The 19,352-nt window shown below is 52.0% G+C and overlaps 1 protein-coding gene across 1 annotated transcript in view; it reads left to right on the top strand.

The window, feature by feature from the left end:
- LOC116909144 (lipase maturation factor 1-like) overlaps window positions 1-19,352 on the top strand; it is a 68,852-nt gene that overhangs the window by 46,472 nt on the left and 3,028 nt on the right. Inside the window, exon 5 of the mRNA XM_032912629.1 lies at window positions 9,092-9,157. Within this exon, the coding sequence (XP_032768520.1) occupies window positions 9,092-9,157 (66 nt within the window). The remainder of the gene's footprint in view (window positions 1-9,091; window positions 9,158-19,352) is intronic.

Below are 19,352 nucleotides of genomic sequence, written 5' to 3' on the forward strand. Positions count from 1 at the left end.
TAGAGCTCATCTCAAAGCTGAAGTGTGGTTTCAGTCTAAGGTGGAAAAACGTCAGAGGAAGAAAGAGTCCAGGAGCAGGCTGCATCCGCTGCTCTTCACGGGCACCCATCCAGACCACTGATGCAATGCAGGGCAAGCAAAGCCATCGCTTGGACAGCGCTGGAAGGGTCGCATAGAGCCATTAAAGACAACGTTGAAAGGTCCTATGATTCATTGATTTAAAAGACCTCTGGAAACGTGAGGAGGCAAACCACAGACTGGGAAAACATTTGTGGCACACAGTTTTGACATACAACATGTAGAGCACACATTGTAACCATAGAAACAAGAGTAAAAGAATGTGTTTTCTTTGCAAAGGTAGGTGTGTGGGGAAGCCAAGAGAGACCGTGTCTTTCAGAAAGGATAGGAACAGCAAGCATGGCAGTGTCTACCGCTGAGGACCTGTGACAGAAAGTCCTGTTTCAGGGAATATGTGTAGCTGACCTTAGACAGCCATGCTACCCTTAGGAATGTGTCCTCTAGGCCCAGAGCTACAGGTATCCTGTAGTTTTGCCCAGAGTGGCCAGATGCTGGAGACCTCCATGTGCCAATCTTTTAGGAACCAATGGATATATTACAACAGAGCGAAGTAATGCACAAGGGAAGGTAGCTATGTGGTTACCACCCAGACCTACAGTGCATAGCCAGGCAGACAGGGAGCTCCTGGAGCACATGTTCCTTCAGGGGACTTCCCTGGTCAGACAGGACCCTTGAGCTGGACTACGATGGTCTTGTCATCAGTAGGACATAGAATTGACCAGAAAGGAAGCAGAGAAATTGTCCCTGGGAATGGAAATGCCCACATCCTGTCAGACTTCCAGATTCCTGACAGCAGCCTATGTCAGAAGTCAAACACAGTGTGTGTGTACACCTGTTCCCTGTAAACCGCAGCAAGCCTTCTGTCAGAGCGTGTCCTGAGCCTGCTCATACACTGGCTGCTTCGAGATGCAGGCCGCAGCGACTGCATCATGCCTTTCAGTGAGTGCGTGAGTCTGTAACACTGTGTCCAGAGAGCAGGAAAGGGGTCAGTGGCAGCCATTGGGTGGAGGATTTGGGCAAGACTCAGAAGAGCAGCTGTGCATGAATGGAGTAGCCAGGTAGGTATTACCTTGAGAGTTGCCGTGGTTCTTGCCCACTAACAGAGTCTAAGAAGCCTCATCCTACTTAGGACCTGGGGCCATAGGGGACTTCTCAGAACCAAGACAACTCAGCAAAGAGCAGAGGTGGCCAGAGAAGACCTGGGCAGTGAGTGGGAGGGGAAGTAATCAAGTGCCTCTGAGAACTGAGTGGGAGATACATTCTGAGAGGAAGGAGCCAGCCGATAAGTTTGGCCATAGAGCAGCTCCTGCTGGAGAGGCAAGAGACGGCCCCCAGGGCTGCCTGCAATGTGTCCAAATTATTCTAAACCTTGACTAGCATGGTCCAAGAGCTTCCTCAGCTGCTGCCACAAAAACCAACAGGTCCCAGGAGTGGACAGCAGTCATGGAGACAACCAAAAGCACCTGGTCAGCTCTGAGTGACACTTATCCCCTGCTAGACAGAGTGCAGCATGGGGCCTGCAGATCATGCTTATGGGCTGAGGTGGGGCCAGATGTGCAGCACATGGAGAAACCCTGAAATGTTTTCTCGTGGGGCATTTTTCATGTGGAAGGAAATCTGTTTCTGCTCGTGTCTACTTCAGAGCAAGGCCACTCGGCCCCCAGCCCCAGGTTGTTAGGAGGTGGGGTCTCCAAGACTGCTGCAAAGCCAAGTCTCCGTTCGCCGGGAGGCTGGCTGTGCTTACGTCGACAGGCCCAGTGACTGTTCTGAACGGGCTGAACCAGGATAATTTTAAAAGCAGTTTCCATGTTAGCGTGCACCGCCCCCCAGGATGCTTCAGGAGATGATGCTCAGGCCACGGAAGTGTGGGCTCGTGGGCGGCTCTGAGCAGTTAGCGAGCAGGGTGGAGACATCGGTAGCAGGGAAGAGCGGGTGCTAAGGAACCAAGACAAAAACAGGCTTTGAAGTTGCCGGGCTCTTTTCTCGGAGTTAGAGTGCCGCTGGTGAAATCGTATTAAATATAATGAAATAAATGCTGGAATGCAGGGTGCGCCTGTGAAGACAGAACGGAACGGATGTCCCTGCCATTTCCCTCGTCCTGGGCATCCTAACTCAGAAATGAGAGCAATCATTCTAATTGGCTTTATTGCATTAGCGTGGGCAGAGCTAGAGAAAGGGGGCTTTCTTCCTGCCTACCCATCAGCCCCCAGGACACTCAGAAGGGCTGACCTCTGACCCTGCTCCGAGACATCGCGGGAATCTTTGGACCCCGTGTCTGCTGTGTCGTGACCTTTGATCCCCAATTGCAGGCCTCTCGTATAGCTGGCCCAGGCTGGCCCCTGGCAGCCTCTTCAGGTCCCCATTCAACAGCTGTTTGTCTCACACAGCCCGTGACCCTCAGAGGCTTAAAGAAAGCCTCACAGCCCAGCACATCCGTTCTCGGTAGCCCATCAAAGGTTATTATGCATAGGTGCGGAGGTCCTTTTCAAGGGGTGTAGCGGCAAAAGCCTTGCAGCTCCGCGTATCTCTCTTCTCAAGGGCTTTTGTTGCATCCGGCCGTGTCCTCATGCGCACGTGTACAGACCACGTGGGTGCAGGCAGCAGGAAACCATTGAATCGCGTTGCTTGACAACAAGGAGACGGTGAATCAGACCTGTCCAAAACCATTGGGGAAACTAGCGAATCTTCAGGCATTAGCAGCTAAGAGGGGCCCAGAGCTTCTAGAAGGGAAACCGATGTTTTTACAGCAAGGCAGATTGTTTATTTATGCAGCAACTGCACTTTGAAGGTAATAAGCTGTAGTAGAAATTGTTGCCGTTTTCACACGCATCTCCCAGTTAACCTCTTAAACCAGGAGTTCGTTTGAGGCAGGTAGTAGTGGTGTTTGGCGAAACCATACTGTGAGAGTGCCCAGGACTTGGTGGATTCGGGCCACGCCACGGTAGCTCAGCCATATGGACAGGAGGCGCCTCTGTCCTTTTGAACTAGATCTTAGCTGAAGGTTCTCAAACTGTAAAACTGCAGACTCTGCCTAGCTCTGTGCGCCCTGAGCTTTTAGCACACCTGTCTCCACCATCTAGGGACTGTGTGCTGGGTCCTCTGCCATACCCATTCCCACACACACAGATGCACAGGCAACCTGCTAGCATGTGGCTGTTTGCGTGGAGGCTGCATTTTCTCGGTTCTTGGGTGAACAGGTGGACCTTCCCTAACGCTTGTAGGAGTTCCTTTCCAACCCAGAAGTGCTGGGTGGTCGTCATGCCCAGGTCCCTCTGACTCCAAATCATCCCAGGGCACTGAGCAGTGTTTGTAAGGGAAAAACTTTGTCGTCAAACTGCAGAGCCCAGAGCACCTCATTACAGTGCCCCAGACTGGGCACTCTCGGTGCCACAAAGGGCTCCCCACACTGAGCTTGTCCTTCAGGGCAGTGCCATCTCTTCATGTGTTGGTAGAGCTGAGCCAGGAGAGATCTGCAGCTTGGAGCTCATTCAATAACACACTGTGTCCGCGAGTGCCACTGGCCCAAGTTTTGAAAGGTGCCATGCCACAAGGGTTAGGGACTGTGGGCTGTGCCCTCTGCTTGGAAACCAGTGGGCCTTGGAAGCCGTAGGAGATGGGCAGCAGTCAGTCCAGCGCTGACACATGATGTGCGCCCCTGACAGCTTGCAGAGTTCGTGGGCATTCCCGTCAGGAGTTCACTCTGGCAAGAGAGGAGCGGCTCCTCCCGATACCCAGAGCCCCATTCCTACATATGCCAACCTAGCTCTGAACAACAAGGGGACCTCAGCCCTTTTCAGGCCACGGGCTCCTTACACCAAGTCAGAGAGATGGGCGTCCAAAGCAGACTCATGACATGGCTTTTCCATGATGGCGGCTTCTGTTGCCAGCCGGGAGTGTTTGAGAAGCAGGATTGCAGTCAGAAGCTGCTGGACAGGAACACATTCGTCCCCACTCACTGTGAGCCCAAGGTATCTCCCATCAGCCTGGAACATTCCAGCATCATGATGCTCTCCTTCCCAGGCTGTAAAGCAAGAGGGTCGTAGGAGCCTGAAGGTCACTCAGCTCCCTTTAGGTCTGCATGCTAAGGCCCGTCTGTGCCATTTTTTTCCCCTAAATTAATTTTGGGCTGAAAAAAGGCTCAAAGAAGGCTTTGTTCCTCTGACACTCTGAAAGAAAGGCCCGTGGGAAGTCTGACATCTGCAGCAGGAGCGAGTGGCTGGGAGGAGCTCCAACGTCCTCCGCTCCCGAAGAGTGCTTCAGGTTCCCAAGCGTCTCATCTCAGCTCCAAGTTTGAGTGACATTTTAATTATTTTGTTTTTTTCCTCTTTTCCTGGTGTGAATCTCCAAAGAGTCCCTCTCTCTCAGGTTCTGGGGGGTACAGAGCATTGTGCAGCTCATGGTCATCGGGGTCAGTCCTGAGGGTGCCGCTCACTTCCCCACTCAGTGGGCTTGTTTTGTCAGCAGCCAGCGATTCCACTTGACGGACACTCAGAATAGAGCTTTGCGGAGCTGGGAGTGTTCAGACCTACCCAGCAGCACCGCGTTCCTGTGACCATGGCTGTACAGGACGGGAATTCCACTGGATGCCATCCACAGGGCATTCCTGTGACCATGGCTGTACAGGACGGGAATTCCACTGGATGCCGTCCGCAGGGCTTACAGTCTGAGTGTTTTTGTTTCCCAAGAGGTAACTTGGTTGTCTGAGTAACTCATCCTTCCAGTCTTTAAATAGAGTGCTCCTAGGAGGCAGAGCACAGTTCAACTCCCCGAGCTGCTCACAGCTCCCCTGTGGTGTCAGGATTGCTGGGAGCCCTGTGGGGCCTGTGACACCCTGGAGACATTGCTTCTGAGAGAGAGTGCTCCCTCTAAAACCAGCCTTACAAGCAGATACCCATTAGGTAGTGTCACACATGTCACATGTGGCCCAGGTGTGAATACTCACTCGTTCCCATAGGCGCTGGCTAAGTTCATGTAGCCCCAACGCCCTCGTGATCACTTGGACCCAGCGCCCTCGTGATCATCACTTGGCCCCGTCTCCCGGGTGTCAGTGGCTACATTTGAACACTATTCTTACAGGGGCTCAGGACGGCATCTGTATCTGTCCACGGCCCCTTCTAACTTTCATGTCAGGACTACCACTTAACCTGTCTCCTGGGCATGTCTGGAACTAGACATGTCCTGCATCCCGCACAAACCCACACTGCCCAGGTTACCTTGCTTGGATGGCCGCAGAAGCCATTATTGACCCCAGAGCAGCCAGAGGACAAAACAGGCCACTTATGTGTCACCAGGCCCTGTTGAGGTCCTCAGTGCCTCACGCCCTCCTCATGCGAGAAGGTCATTTGTTGCTCTCAGCATGTCTGGGGAGGTGCTGTTTTACCTGATTTCAGTTTGCTGGCTTCTGTTAGAATGGTGGCCAGGAGGCCTAGACGAACCCATTCAGCTAGTGGACAGCTGTCCCAACTTTACGAGGAAGTCTGGTGACAGGTTCTTGTGGGCTCCCCATGGATCATGGGCTCTCTGAGCAGCCTGCTGTGCCATAATCAACATGGCCTGCTGTCTCTAGAGAACCTCACTCTCCACCGATGACCTGGGTTCTGTGGGACTCCTGGCTCCCCATGTTTACCCCCCCTCACTTTCTTCTCTATTCCAGACACTTAGCAAACCTCCCACCCACACCCCAGCATCTGCAGGCCACTCTGCTGTCCCTTCCAGGGCAGTCCCTGTCCTCTCCAGGGATACCTCTCCATCTTAGTAAGGGTTTCAGTTTCTCGGGTAAAGCATCATGACCAAAAGCAATTTGGGGAGGAAAGGGCTTATTTCAGCCTACACTTGAAGATCACAGTCCCTCACTGAGGGCAGTCAGGGCACAAACGCAAGCTGGACAGGAGCCTGGCAGTAGAAATTGGCACAGAGACTACAGAGGACTGCTGCGTACTGGGCTGCTCTTCAGGAGCACCAGCCCAGGGGCAGCACTACCCACAGTGATTGGACCCTTCCCACGTCAATCATCAGCCAAGAAGATGTGCCATGGGCTTGCCCACGGGCCAATATGATGAAGTTCTCTCAGTTGAGGTGGCCTCTTTCAAAATGATGCTACCTCGTGTCAAACTGACATCAAACCAGCCAGCACACCCTCTCCCCTAGGCTGTCTGTCACCCCGATCCCTTGCAAGCTCAAATCCTGATTGCTAGTAAATTGATGCGAGCAGGGGCCTCATAACTCCTGATCTATCAGTGGAGGGCACCATTGTGAATGCTGAGTGCCTTGATGAAAGGGTCCCCAGAGACCTATCTGTCCACCCTGTAAGGCTATCAATGGAGGCTAGTTGTCTAGAACCATCCATGCCAGCCCCGTCACTTTGGATTTCCAGTCCTCAGGCTGAGAAATACATTTCTTTTGTTTTGTCACTTACCTGTGCCACTTTGTCATAGCTGCTTAAGACCCCCTTTGGTTTTCTTCTTAACGTCTCTGGGGGACCTGCCTCCTCTCCCTCCTGCATATGATGTGGCTTCTTTTATGCCCACCCAGACCTCCTGGGCACAGACTCAGTCCAGTCTGCAAGCTTGTGGTAGATTGATGATGGATGAACCAGTGAGCAGATGGATGTTGGGTAGATGATTGATGGGTGGGTGATTGGGAGAAGGATATGTGGATAGATGGGATGGATGGATGGATGGATGGATGGATGGATGGATGGATGGATGATGGATTGCATGGATGGATGGATGGGATTGATAGATTGGATGGATGGATGGATGGATGGATGATTGATAGATTGCATGGATGGATGGATGGATGGATGGATGGATGGATGATGGATGGATGGATGGATGGATGGATGGATGGATGGATGGATGGATGGATGATTGATTGATGGATTGGATGGATGGAGGGGTGGATGATGGATGGATGGATGATGGATTGCATGGATGGATGGATGGATGGATGGATGATGGATTGCATGGATGGATGGATGGATGGATGGATGGATGGATGATTGATTGATGGATTGCATGGATGGATGGGTGGATGATGGATGGATGGATAAATGGAAGGAAGAATGTGATAGATAAATGGTTGGGTGTGTGTGTGGATGGATGATGTTTGATTGGTGGGTAATGATGATGCGGATGATAGGTGGTTGGACAACAGGCAAGTGAATGGATCAGGGATGATAGTAGATGGTGTATGGGAGGATGGGGATGGGTTAGTGGGATGGATAGATAGATTGGTGATGGAGAACGAGTGATATGTAAATTGGTAGTGGGTGGATGGATGGATGTTGATTGTTACTGGTAGATGGTGGCTGTACATAAATGCATGGTGGGCAGTGGGTGGAGTCAGAGGAACTTTCCTGAGTGGTTGTAGCTACAGGAACCACCACCTCACTGGACCGGCCCAGTGTTACCTGTAGGCAGCACAGGAGGTGGGTGAGGCACAACCATAAAGGCCAACTGCTGGGTGCTGCTCCCGCCTCTCAGCTGCTCTGCCCAAGGCCTCATCTTTCACACAAGTGCTTTTCAGGGAGTCCTCTCTCCAGTGCCCAAACCCCTCAGCACTGGTACATCCCTGGGGGAAGGTGGAGCCTGAGCCTGGGTTCCCATCAACATGGCGACATAAGAGCAGCCACATGTGTGTGAAGCACAACCATCCCCACTGAGACTTTTTGAGTCCTGGGTCCTGCTGGTGTCCTGGTATGCAGTGTGAGATCTGTATCTTAGGGTTCAGTTCTTTCATTAAAAGACACAACTCAGTTGGGGATTTAGCTCAGTGGGGAGTGCTTGCTAGGCCCTGGGTTTGGTCCCCATCGAAAAAAAAAAAAAAAAAGAAAGAAAGAAATAGCCAATGTGTTAATAAAGATTAAAAAAAGAAAATCATATACACACATGAAATTTAAATACTAAAAAAAAAAAAAAAAAAAAAGACACAACTGCATTGTTGTAATAGCTCTGTGTTATTTGTGTGCAGTACATGTGCAGATGCGTGTGGGGGACGGGGTGCACACAACGCTGGTGATGAGGGATATTTTCTATCCACTACACTTTTTTTTTTTTTTTTTTTGTTTTTTTTTTTTTTTTTTTTTTTTTTTTTTTTTTTTTTTTTTTTTCCTTCTTTTTTTTTTTTTCCCCCCCCCCTTTTTTTTTTTTTTTTTTTTTTTTTTTTTTTGAGACACCATCTCTTACTGGTCCTGGAGCTCCTCAATTAGCCTAACCAGCCAGTGAGCTTCCAGGATCCTCCTGCCTCTGCCACTCAGGGTTGGCATTACCCATTTCACACCCTAATATTTATACTGTAAGCCCCCTCCCCCCGTGTGTGTGTGTGTGTGTGTGTGTGTGTGTAGGTGCATATGTGTATGAGATCGAACAAACATTCATGCATGTTGAGGTCATAGGACAACCACGAGTGTCGTCCCTTGGGAATGACACCTGCTTCCTTTGAGACAGGATCCCTCATTGGCTCAAAGCTCCCCAAGTAAGCCAAAGCGGCTGGCCAGCATCTGTCCACCTCCACCCCCAGCACTGGGATTATAAATGTGCCTGACCATTGGCCAACGCTTTATGTGGATTCTGAGCACTGAACTCAAGTCCTCATGTTTGTCCAGCACGCAGTTTACTAAGTGAGCTATCTTCCTAACTGCCTAGAAAATGACTTTAAAGAAAGCACAGAACTGTCCAGGTGCAGCCTAATGATTGCCTGAAACGGGCGAGGCCCTGGGTTCCATCCCCAGCATGCCTCCCAAAGGACACAGAGGCCCTGACTGTATAGAGGGCGCTTAGCTGCTGTGAGACCTCAGAAGGAGCCTGTGCATGGCTGGTTATCACGAGCTGTTTGGATTTTACCTCCTGGAGTACTTCCCACAAGAAATAGGCCCCTCCCTTATTCTTTGAAACACAACAACCTGGCCTTTAGGGCTGGATCACATCTCATTCCTAGAAGTAAATCCTGTTTGAGATCCTTGTGTCTCAACTGCCAGCCCACGACTGACGCTGCCCTCTCTCTTCCTCTGCAGGGCCTCATCAAGGTCCGTGGGGACAAGTGCTGGCTGGATCTGACCTGCATGGACTTCCACTATGAGGTGAGCACAGACATGGCTGTGACTGAAGCATCAGTCTCGCTGCTCTCAGAGGTCCCTCCTTTCCTCCTTTCTCTGGGGCAGGGGCAGGTCACCAGGTGACTCATAGAACATCTCCCTACTGCTGGGCCAGTTCCTCTTGTTACCTGGTTCCCTTTTCTGTCCAGGCCTCCCTCTAGGCCAGGATGGGCCCCATCCTGGGAGCTGGAACTCTAGCTGTGTCTCTCTTGCAGGTGCTCCCAAAGAAAGTTGTCATAGGCACCAGGGCAGCACGAACCCTCGGCCCCAGTCTTCACTCCTCAAAACAAGCCTTCTCTTCCCAGATGCTCATGAGCTTGTATTGGGGATGAGGGCAGGGACAGCTCCATCCTAAAAATTAACCCAAGGACATGCAACATTGCGGTGCTGTCCATCTGCCCAACACCCCAAGCCAGTGGAGCTCCAAGACCTACATGTATGCCACCTCCTCCTCCCTGCCCAGCTCACACTGCCCACTGCTGGAGAAGAGGAGTTAGTCACTGCCTCTCTCCATTGAGAGGTACCAGGTTCAACCTCTGTCACACTTTATGCTGGCTGTAGACACTCAAGTCCTCTAGCCACTGAAGACGCTGACCTGTGCAGCTGCCCCTCTGGTGTGTCCATCGCTGTCAGTCAGCTGGAGCGGCGCACTGTCTGCCGTGGTTAGCCAGGATGTCTAGTTAAGTCTTGAGAGGCCTCACTATCCTTGTCTATCCCAGACATCCTGTCTCTACTTAATTAGAGGCCCCAAAATCTCCTCTTTCCCATGGTGGGGTCTCCAACTTGCATTGACAGGAGAGCAGCCATTAGAATGAATATCTGACTGCAACAAACTATACACATATCGACCACGGCCCAGAGGACAGGGCTCGGAGACCCAGTCAGTGAAGCCTGGGCCGCCCCTGTCCCTCAGGCAGCAGGACCTTCCTAAGGTGGCCCCACATCCATGCAGCACGGTGGGCGTCAGTGCTAAGGACACAGGCCACCTGCAGATTAGCACTGGCAAGTCTAGGAACTTCCTGGATGCAGAGTTCAGGGAACTGATGGACCATTGTCTCCATGGCAACAGGCATGTGAGCCCTGTTCTGCAGGACAGCCACACACCCCAGATCCCACATCTCACTGTAAGCCCCAGCCCACCTGAGAGCTCTGAAGCATCACAGGATCCCTGTCCCCTTCCCCAGGGCCTGGCCAAGCACTTGTGTGGCAGGGATCACATCCCAGCCATGAGAGCCCATGCCCACTGCTGCACTCTGACCCAGCAGGGAAGATCAACTGGGAGGTTCCTGAGCCTACTGGCCAGGTGGGTGAAGGCAGCCTCTTCATCTTATGGGTCAGTTGATTCTATGCTGTTGTCCTGTTCAAGTGTGGTCGGTGGACAGGATATGCCACTAGTTGGCCTTGAGATGGTAGAAATTACCTGAAATCCAGCTCTTCCTGGTAAAGGATTGACCTAGGCATGTCACAGTGTCCTCGAAGAGAGTGCCTGTCCAGGCCCCAGCATCAAGGAAGGGGCAGCTGGCACCTAGGCCAGAGCTGGGCGTGACTGGCCTTGGGACAGAGCCAGACCCAACTGGCCTGGGCTGGGATGGGAAGGGGTAGTGGGAAGAAGGCCCGCAGCACGGATCAGGTGCTCTCTCCTCAGTGAGCCACCACACAGTGCCTCGTCTCAGAGCTGTGCTTCCTCAGGCTGTGCAGTCGGCATCCAGCCGAGCGGAAGGCCAACTTTCTGCTTAGACCTTACATCATCTGTGCCGACAGTCGCTGTGCTTATCTGTACCTGTGTTTTCGGTGACACAGGTCACAGGCGGCAGTGCAGGCTGAAGAGGGAAGCCCTGGTCGACTTGAGGCAAAGCTTGTCAGGGGCAAGTCCTCCATCTCAGCCCTGCAGGGAGATGGCAGGCAGAGAAGGGCAGCTGCGCCTGTGAGGCAGGCCAATGCCAGGGCCAGGCCAGGCCTTGTGGAATCGATGCTATGGATGAGTTAAACTGTGGGCGGCCCTTGAGCTCTGAGAGACCATCGTCTCGACCAAACGGCATCCGAGACACAGGTGTCCCGGGCGAGCCACACCCTCTGTCCAGTTCGGCTATAGGCCGAGGTTCGCACAGCCATGTTCAGTCAAGTGACATAGACCAGAACTCAGGAGACATTTTGTTGAGATTCCGTTTATTGTGAAGTATACATTTCACACTAGGCCAGAGAAAGGTATGTGTTCTCTCTGGTTGCCCAACTTTAGTCCTGAAGCTTGAGCGTCCTGCTCTGAGCTGTAGTGACTCACCGTACGGGCGTGGCTAAAGGACGTACTGTTGGGATTGGTGACCGTGGACAGCTTCAGCCCTCGTCTGGTAAGCAGAGCAGTCAGGCCAGGCATCTCTGACCAACCTCACCTCAGGAGTGGCATCCTCAGCTTGGACTGTAGAAAACAGACCACGCCCCCCAGTGCCACCCTGCCAGGAGCGCTGTGCCCAGAGTCCGGACAAAGGCCAGGTCTAGATGCTCCTTGGCTATGGCTGGTGCATAGTATTACAGCAATCATCCACGTAGCACAGCATGTTGAAGCGTGCCAGTGGCCCGCAGCACTTGCTGATGGAGACAAATATAGATCTCCCATAGCAACTGTGTGTCTGCCATGCTCAGGTGTCTGAAACGCACGGTGCCCATGGAGCAGCAGGGAGGGCGCCCCGTTTGTGTAGTCGCCTCTGACCTCTGACCTCTGACCTGTGAGCGGATCCAAACCCTCAACAGCCAGTGCTTTCGTTCCTCACATTCAGGCCTTGACACCTCCTGGTGTCGGATATGTCTCTTGTAAAGAAAACTTCATCTTGTAGCGAGGTCTTAGCAAGGATGGCTGCCGTTTGGCTCACTGGGCTGTTAGATGTTCTGTAGTCTGACAAACAGTCACCCTCAGAGGACTGTGCCCGACTCTCTCCGCCCTTTATTCCCTCTCTCCCTCTTTCTCTCTCCTCTTCCCCTCTTTTTTCTCTTCCTCTCCTTTCTTCTCATTCTCCCCCCCCCTCTCTCTCTGTCTCTGACTCCCTCCCCCCTTCTCTAGTTTTCTCCCCCACCCCACCCTTTCTGTGCCTTGCTCAGGGCAACGGGAATGAGGTAATAGGCGTTTGCACTGTTGCTGCGCCGAGCTGACCTTTAATCCAGGGAAATAAATCACTTTCAGCTCCTATTATTGGTGAAGCCCCACAGCCTCGGCATGCACAAAAGAAGCCTTTGTGGGTGTTGCTTGTTTTTACGTTGCAGTGTCAAGCCCATGGTTGGAGCAGCTGATGTCACCTCCACCGTGGTCAGCACAACACCGGTGCCATGACTATGGCTGGGAACTGGCAGGCTCAGCATGCATATCCCATGGCTGTGCGGATGCGCGTCCCTGCGTGTCTACATATGTGGCATGCACGTATGTGTACACCTATGTACATGAGGGCAGAATGCCTGCTGCATGGCTCTGGGGACCTGGGCCCTGCGGCTTCCTTCCTGCCCTCCCCCTCTAACTAGGAACCTGGTCTGTGCCCACGGGCAGCTTCGTTTAGCATCGCTGTAGCCTCTCCTCTCCCTCCTCAGTGTAGGAGGCTTCATTTCCTGTGTAGGTTTCCTATCTCTAAAGATGGGAACGATGTCCCCAGGTTGCAGCTAGGACAGCGCTAACTCCTGAGGGTGCCAAGCACTCGGGGGTGGGCATGTGTCCCAGATGCTCCCCACACACACCGGGAGCTGGGGCAGCCCAGCCTAAAGATGCCGTCTGCCAGTCCCTCGGCAGGCACCGGGAGGGGCACGCCGCGGGAAGGAGGGACCCCAGGGTGCTACCTCTCACACAGAATACTCTTCTGCCCACACACAAGCCTCCACAGCCCTGGCCTCCAGGTCAGGAGTAACTGAGAAACGGGGAGCGCTCTGTCGGATGAGGCTGGCCTGTGTGATCTAGGAACACATGGCTAACTGGGCTGTTCCTTCCCGTGTTGAATCTGTTTCCTTTTAACCTGAGGAGTGGTTGGGAGGTGGAGGTGGGAGGCAGGAGATCTCTGCCCTGCCCTCCCTGCAAGGGACCTCTGTCATCTTGTCATCTCTCAGAGACTCGGGGGACTCAGTTGCCAATATGATTTTCAGGGCCTGGGCCCCATAGAGCTGCCTGTTCCTGGCAAAGGCCTGTGTTCACGGGAAGGCCTAAGTCTTTTCTTCCATTCTCTTAAACAAACTGCTGTTTCCAAGATTCCGAAAGCCACATGTTGAGATGCTTATGCCACAGAGCATTTCAGATGCCTGAACTATAGGAGTTATAGCCCAGTGGGTAAAGGTGCTTGCCACCAAGTCTGACAGTTCAGTCCCCAGAACCCACGTGTTTGAGAGAACAGACCCCTCAGATCATCCTCCGATCTCTATATGCACCACGGCATTTGCCCACGCACACACAATAAATAAATACATGTAAAGCGTTTTGAATGGCAGCATCAGAACCACTGCCTCAGCCATGACAGACGTTGGGAGGGGCTACCATCTGAAGCCACGTCAGGTCACACCATTTAAGAGGGTGCATTTAATTCTGTTGCTGGAGATTTGGTGTGCGGGGTGGTTCATGGCATCTCTCTGTCTCCTTCTCTCACCTCAGGCAGTGGATAGCAGCCCTCGTAGAACTCAGGCTTGGTGAGCCTATATGTTTCAGTCCCCCAGACCCACAGGAACACCCACCAAAGCTCCCATCCAAAGAGCTCACAGCCTCTTGGCCACTGGCTTAGGCCCCATGAGCTTGAGGAGTCTGTAGTTGTGTCCACTGGAGAGAGTTGTGCTGGGAGGTCGGCTCCAAACTCTCAGTTCTTCTACTTGGCACATCGTCTGGGTACCAGTTCAGCGCATTTTCTCCTGCTGGTCAGCACTAGAATCTTTCCCTTGCCAAACTGCAAGGAGTGGTATCCGTGACTGGATGGACACCTGAGCAGGAGAGGCCACTTACCTCACGGGCCAGGCTGTACCCAGCTCACAGACTCACAGGGTGCCATCCTCTGCGATACGGAACATCTCTTCACATTTGATCCATGCACCCAACATCCTTGGTGCAAGACCCCATGCCTGTAACTCTTACAAGTGCAAAGCCCCCGTAGTTGTTCCTGGAGCTGCCACGTGTGAGACGAGCTGAATATAAATGGCACGAATCCCTGTCCGGCCACCTTGGCATAGCCTCAGGCACCGAGCATGGCAGAGACACTTGCCTCTCAGCCTCGCCAGCTGTTGCTCCTGCTTCTCTTTGTCCTCACCCAAGGCCCAGGAAGGCCTTGTAGTTGGGGTTGGTGATTGCAAGCCAGCACCCTCTGGCCTGGATGCCTCCAGGTTCTATGAGTAGCCCATGGGCACCAAGCTGATTATTCTCCTGGGATAGAGCCTTCCAGGCCAAAGCTTCTGGCCTGTGGCATCCCACATCATAGTCAGGCTCCTTCCTGGGCACGGAGTGCTTATATCCCAACACTACATGAACTCATTCACTTTTTTGTTTAGTTTTTTTTGAGACAGGGTCTCCCTGTGTGGTCCTGGCTGTCACTATGTAGACCAGGCTGGCCTCAGACTCAGAGATCTGCCTGCCTCTGCCTTCCCTGAGCTGGGATTAAAGTGTATACTGCCATGCCTGGTGAGAACTCATACATGGCTGGCCTGGCCCAGGAGGGTCTCATGATCCAATAAAAGCCAGTATCCCTCATCCATCCCTTGGAGCTCATACAGACACACGTGTATGAGCATGGCTGGAGCTGCTCCCACAAACTCAGCACCGTGAAGTGCAGTACCACCTTTCCCCAACTCCTGCGCCCAGTGTGGGCTTCCAGCCAGCAGATCCTGCTTCTAATTGCAACTGGGAGACACGCACTACCAGCTGTCTTGGGCTGTAATTGGACAAGGGTCACTGAGCGCCCTGCAATTTAGGGGCCCACTGATCTGGGAGTAATTTGTACCAAGGTTGAGTGTTCCCCGTGAAAGCTGTAAATGTTAACTTTATAGAAGCCATGACTGTTGTATCCAGCGCAGCGGCCTGGTTGCAGTGTCTTAATGGGCTTGTCCACTGGCAGTTTCCTTGATTTGTAGGAAGAAATCCTTTTATATGTGTTCTGGGCCTGTGCATGTCAGGCCTATGCCTCGTGTCACTAGGAAGGGTAAGCATCAGGTCTGGGCCCAGGGGTGGTGGCCTGGAGGCCACCTATGGTGATTTCCGTCCTTCTCGTCAGAGGCAGACAAGCAGGTATAAGGTCTTGAGGCCATTGCTGTCGTAGAGGAAATGAGGGCAGAAACGCCCAGGCTGCCCCTCTGACTCTGTGACTCTGGACTGGTGACGCACTATCCCCGGTGGCTCTGGGAATTAAGTGACAGAATACACACTGGAAGGCAAAGCCAAGCTCCAGTGTGTAATTCCATCTCTAAATATGTGAAGATTTCCCAGACACCTTTCTCTTACTGCCGCCTCGTGTAATTCCTTTACTGTCAGAGAGAATGCTTGGCCTGCCTTGAGTCTCTTAAAACTTGTTTGTCAAAAATCCGTTTTGTGGCCCAGGACTTGGTTCATCCTAAGGAGGCGTTCCTATTAGCACTGAAGAGTCCATGCTGTGTGTGAGGCAGAGGCCAACAAGGTTGACATTGGTGGGTGACGCTTCCCAAATCCTCTGCTGGTCTTATCAAATGTATATGCACATGGACATGGCGGGGACAGGGGGGAGGGGGGAGAGGGAAGGAGATGGGCTAGGGAGGGAGGGAGGGAAGGAGAGAGAGATATAAAGATTGAGAGTGAAATCTCCAGATTAAACTGGATGTCCACACTCATTTGTAGTTCTGTCCCCTCTGCTTTGTGTGTTCAGAGCTGTGTTCAGGGCATAAATGTCTGTGCTTCTGTAGTCGTGGGCGCCATAAGGCTGCCTCTTCATTCCTGCTCTCTCTCTCGCTCGCTCTCTCTCTCGCTCGCTCTCTCTCTCGCTCGCTCGCTCTCTTGCTCTCTCTGCTTCGTCCCACACCGGACTCCAGCTTGCTTGTGACAGGTGTCTCTGTGGAGGCTCTTCTTCCTTACCTCTTAGCCCGCGTATGTCCTCACATTCAGTCACTTCTCGTGGGCAGCGTGTCGCTGGGGCTAGTTTACTTACTCTGTCTGATGGAGTCAGACGCTCGCTCTAGCTGCGCTCTCTGGTTCAGACGTGTCTCAGTCTGTCATCTCACTGTCTGTTTGCCCTTCCCACCATCTATTTTTATCCCTTTTCTCACATTTTCTGACTTTTTGTGGATTCATTGATTATTTTTATGGCTTTTATTTTCCCTCCCTTTACTAGCTGTAAACTGTCTAACTCTCTGCTCATTTAGTTCCTTAGTCAATGCTTGGCTTGTTAGCTCGAATTTTGTGTCATTCTGTGTTATTTTGTTTCTGTGCTACTTTAGGATTTATTCTGTATACCTGTGTGTGTGTGTGTGTGTGTGTGTGTGTGTGTGTGTGTGTGTGTGTGTGTGTGTGTGTACACCTATGCCTGTGTGTGCACGTATAAAGACATAATATCATGAGTGACCACCTCGGTTCACCTTCCAGTGATAACTAATTTAACCTTAGCTTTCCAACAGTATCCTACCACCACTGTCTGCTGCTATCGTCATACTGATTACTTTTATACATCATGAACTGTATGTTATTTGAAGTTCACATCTTTTAAAGATGACTAAGGGCCAGTGAGATGTCTCATCCAGTAAAAAGCACCTGCCAACGACCAAGCCAGCTTAACAACCTGAGTTTAATCCCCCAAACACACAGTGGCAGGAGAGAACTGATTCCAGAAAGTTGTCCTCAACACACACGCACACGCACACGCACACACACAAATGCTAAACTAATTTTTAAAGACAGTTAGAGCAGAAAGGGCCCTGTGCATCTCAGTAGACTTGCAGACTTCCGAGCTCAGCTGGACGCTTCCTTCACCATCTCTTGGTGCAGCTTGTAGGAGGTGGAATCTCTCAGCGTGTTGCCTGATAATGTCTACTTCCCTTTCAGTTGAGAACATTGGGCTGACAGGCTAGTGCCCTCAGGATGTTCTGTCTCCTCTTCTGAGTCATTCCCCAGGAGGCGCCCCCCTCTGCTTCTCTAATACATCTTCATTCCCTTTCTTTTCCACTCATCAGGAATCTTGACCTGTCTGACTAGGGTGGCGTCACTTTCTTCCTGTTTCGTATGCTTGAGGTCCGCAGAGTTTCTTGTACCTATCTATGAGTTTGTGGGTTTCGTCAACATTTGAAACATGTTCCATATGCACTGTCTTCTAGGGCACGGGTTACACGTGTGTTACACATGTGTTACATGGCCTAAAGTTGTCCCTTGGGTCACTAGTGCTTTGTTCCCTTTAATTTCTCTCCGAGTTTGCCTTCAGCTCGGCTTCCACTGCTGTCTTCATAGACACACCCTTTTCCTCTCGGCCGCTTCTGCTGATAAACCTACCAGGCGCTTTTTTAATGGTGTAAATGTAAATCCCTTCCCTGCCACCTTTTGTGTGATTTCTGTGTCGCTTGGCAGTTTCCACGTGAATCATACAGAACTCCCTGAAGTGGTTCATACAGCCTCGCCTCAGGCAAGAGCAGGTGTGTGAACATTCTGCTCCCCTGTGCCCTGCCTGCTCCCCTCCGTTGCTGATGCCTCAAAATTGCACCTTTATGCGTTTGAATCCAAAACTTGAGCTGACAATATTTTAAATGTGTTAGTCTCAATTCACGTGTAAACAAAACACAGCAGTGTAAGGCAAAGCTTTTAGACTAATGGCTTTCAAAATGCAGCGTTTCTTGTTTAAGACAAACAGAACGATTGGGAATCCGCTACAGTCGCATCAACCTTTGAATTTGAATTTGAAGGGATCTTTCTTTTTCCTGTGTCGGGCTTCGAGGGTCCTGGGATGGCTTGTTCCAGGCCCTTCGAGGCTCTGCTTCCCACTCCGTAAGCCAGGGCCACCCACACACCAGGGGAGGCCAGTGCAGTGTGCCAGGGTCTCCACATCCCCTCAGAACATGCGTGCTGCGGCATGTGGCCATCCACACAGCAACATGGTCTACTTCACAGCAGACTGACCTTCCTCATATGGAAGTGGCCTTCCTTACAGCAGGGAGACAGACCCATTACATGGAAATGACTTTCCTCAGAATGGGGTAGCCTTCCTCCCAGTAAGATGACCTTCTTCGCAGTGCTGTGGCCTCCCTCACACGGAGGTAACTTTTCTCACAATATAATGTTCTTCCGCATGGATTCTTGTGAAATCCCTTGCCTGTGTTCTTCTGGTGAAGACCAGTCCTGTGACCAGCTGGGCTTGAGGAGAGGGGACACAGACTCCCTTTTCAGATGATGCATTGGGTGCACATCCAGTGGGGACCTGTGGTGATCTGTACCACAGAGGAAAGCACATTGCCTCCTCTGGCTCAGTGTCATCCGAGTGGCCATCCTTACGTGAGCGCATCTCCTTCTCTTCACCTCAGTCACCTGGGATGTGGGAAGCAGCCAGCCCGGTGCTCAGCACTAAAAGGGCTCCCAGAACACAGCTTCCAGGCCTTTCCACTCCAGCCCAAAGTGACCACTGTGTCAGCTCTCAGTCTCCAAGAGCTCATTACCATGATCCCTAGGCTGCTGGTCTTCTCTGCTCCTGGAACATAGTGGCCTCGTTTGTGCTGAGGTCCCACTGTCGATGTGAGTCATTCCAGGGAGGAGCTTGGCGCTGTCATGCCCCAGTGGTAAGCAGTTTTCTGGTATAAGAGCGACAACTCACCCCATAACAACCTGGAGCCTGACGTTTGGACTTGCCTTGGGCATACACACACCGCCTTCCTTTGAGCTCCAGGTAGGGCCGGTCCACAGATGGCCAGCGACTGGCCAGTAGTGAGAGCTATGGCAGGGCAGAGGCTTCAGCGAGCCAATCAACATGTGGCACTTGATAATTAAGAAATTTAACTCTCAGCTGGGCAGTGATGGTGCACTGACTTTAATCCCAGCCATTCGGGAGACAGAGACTGGTGGATCTCTGAGTTTGAGGGCAGCCTGGTCTATAGAGTGAGTTCCAGGACAGGCAGGGCTACACAGAGAGACTTTGTATTGAAAAGGAAAAAAACAGAAAAAGAAGAGGGCTGGAGAGATGGCTCAGTGGCTAAGAGCACTGACTGCCCTTCCAGAGGTCCTGAGTTCAAATCCTAGCAA

This window comes from Rattus rattus, chromosome 9 (assembly GCF_011064425.1).
Source record: "Rattus rattus isolate New Zealand chromosome 9, Rrattus_CSIRO_v1, whole genome shotgun sequence".
In the NCBI taxonomy this organism is placed as follows: domain Eukaryota; kingdom Metazoa; phylum Chordata; class Mammalia; order Rodentia; family Muridae; genus Rattus; species Rattus rattus.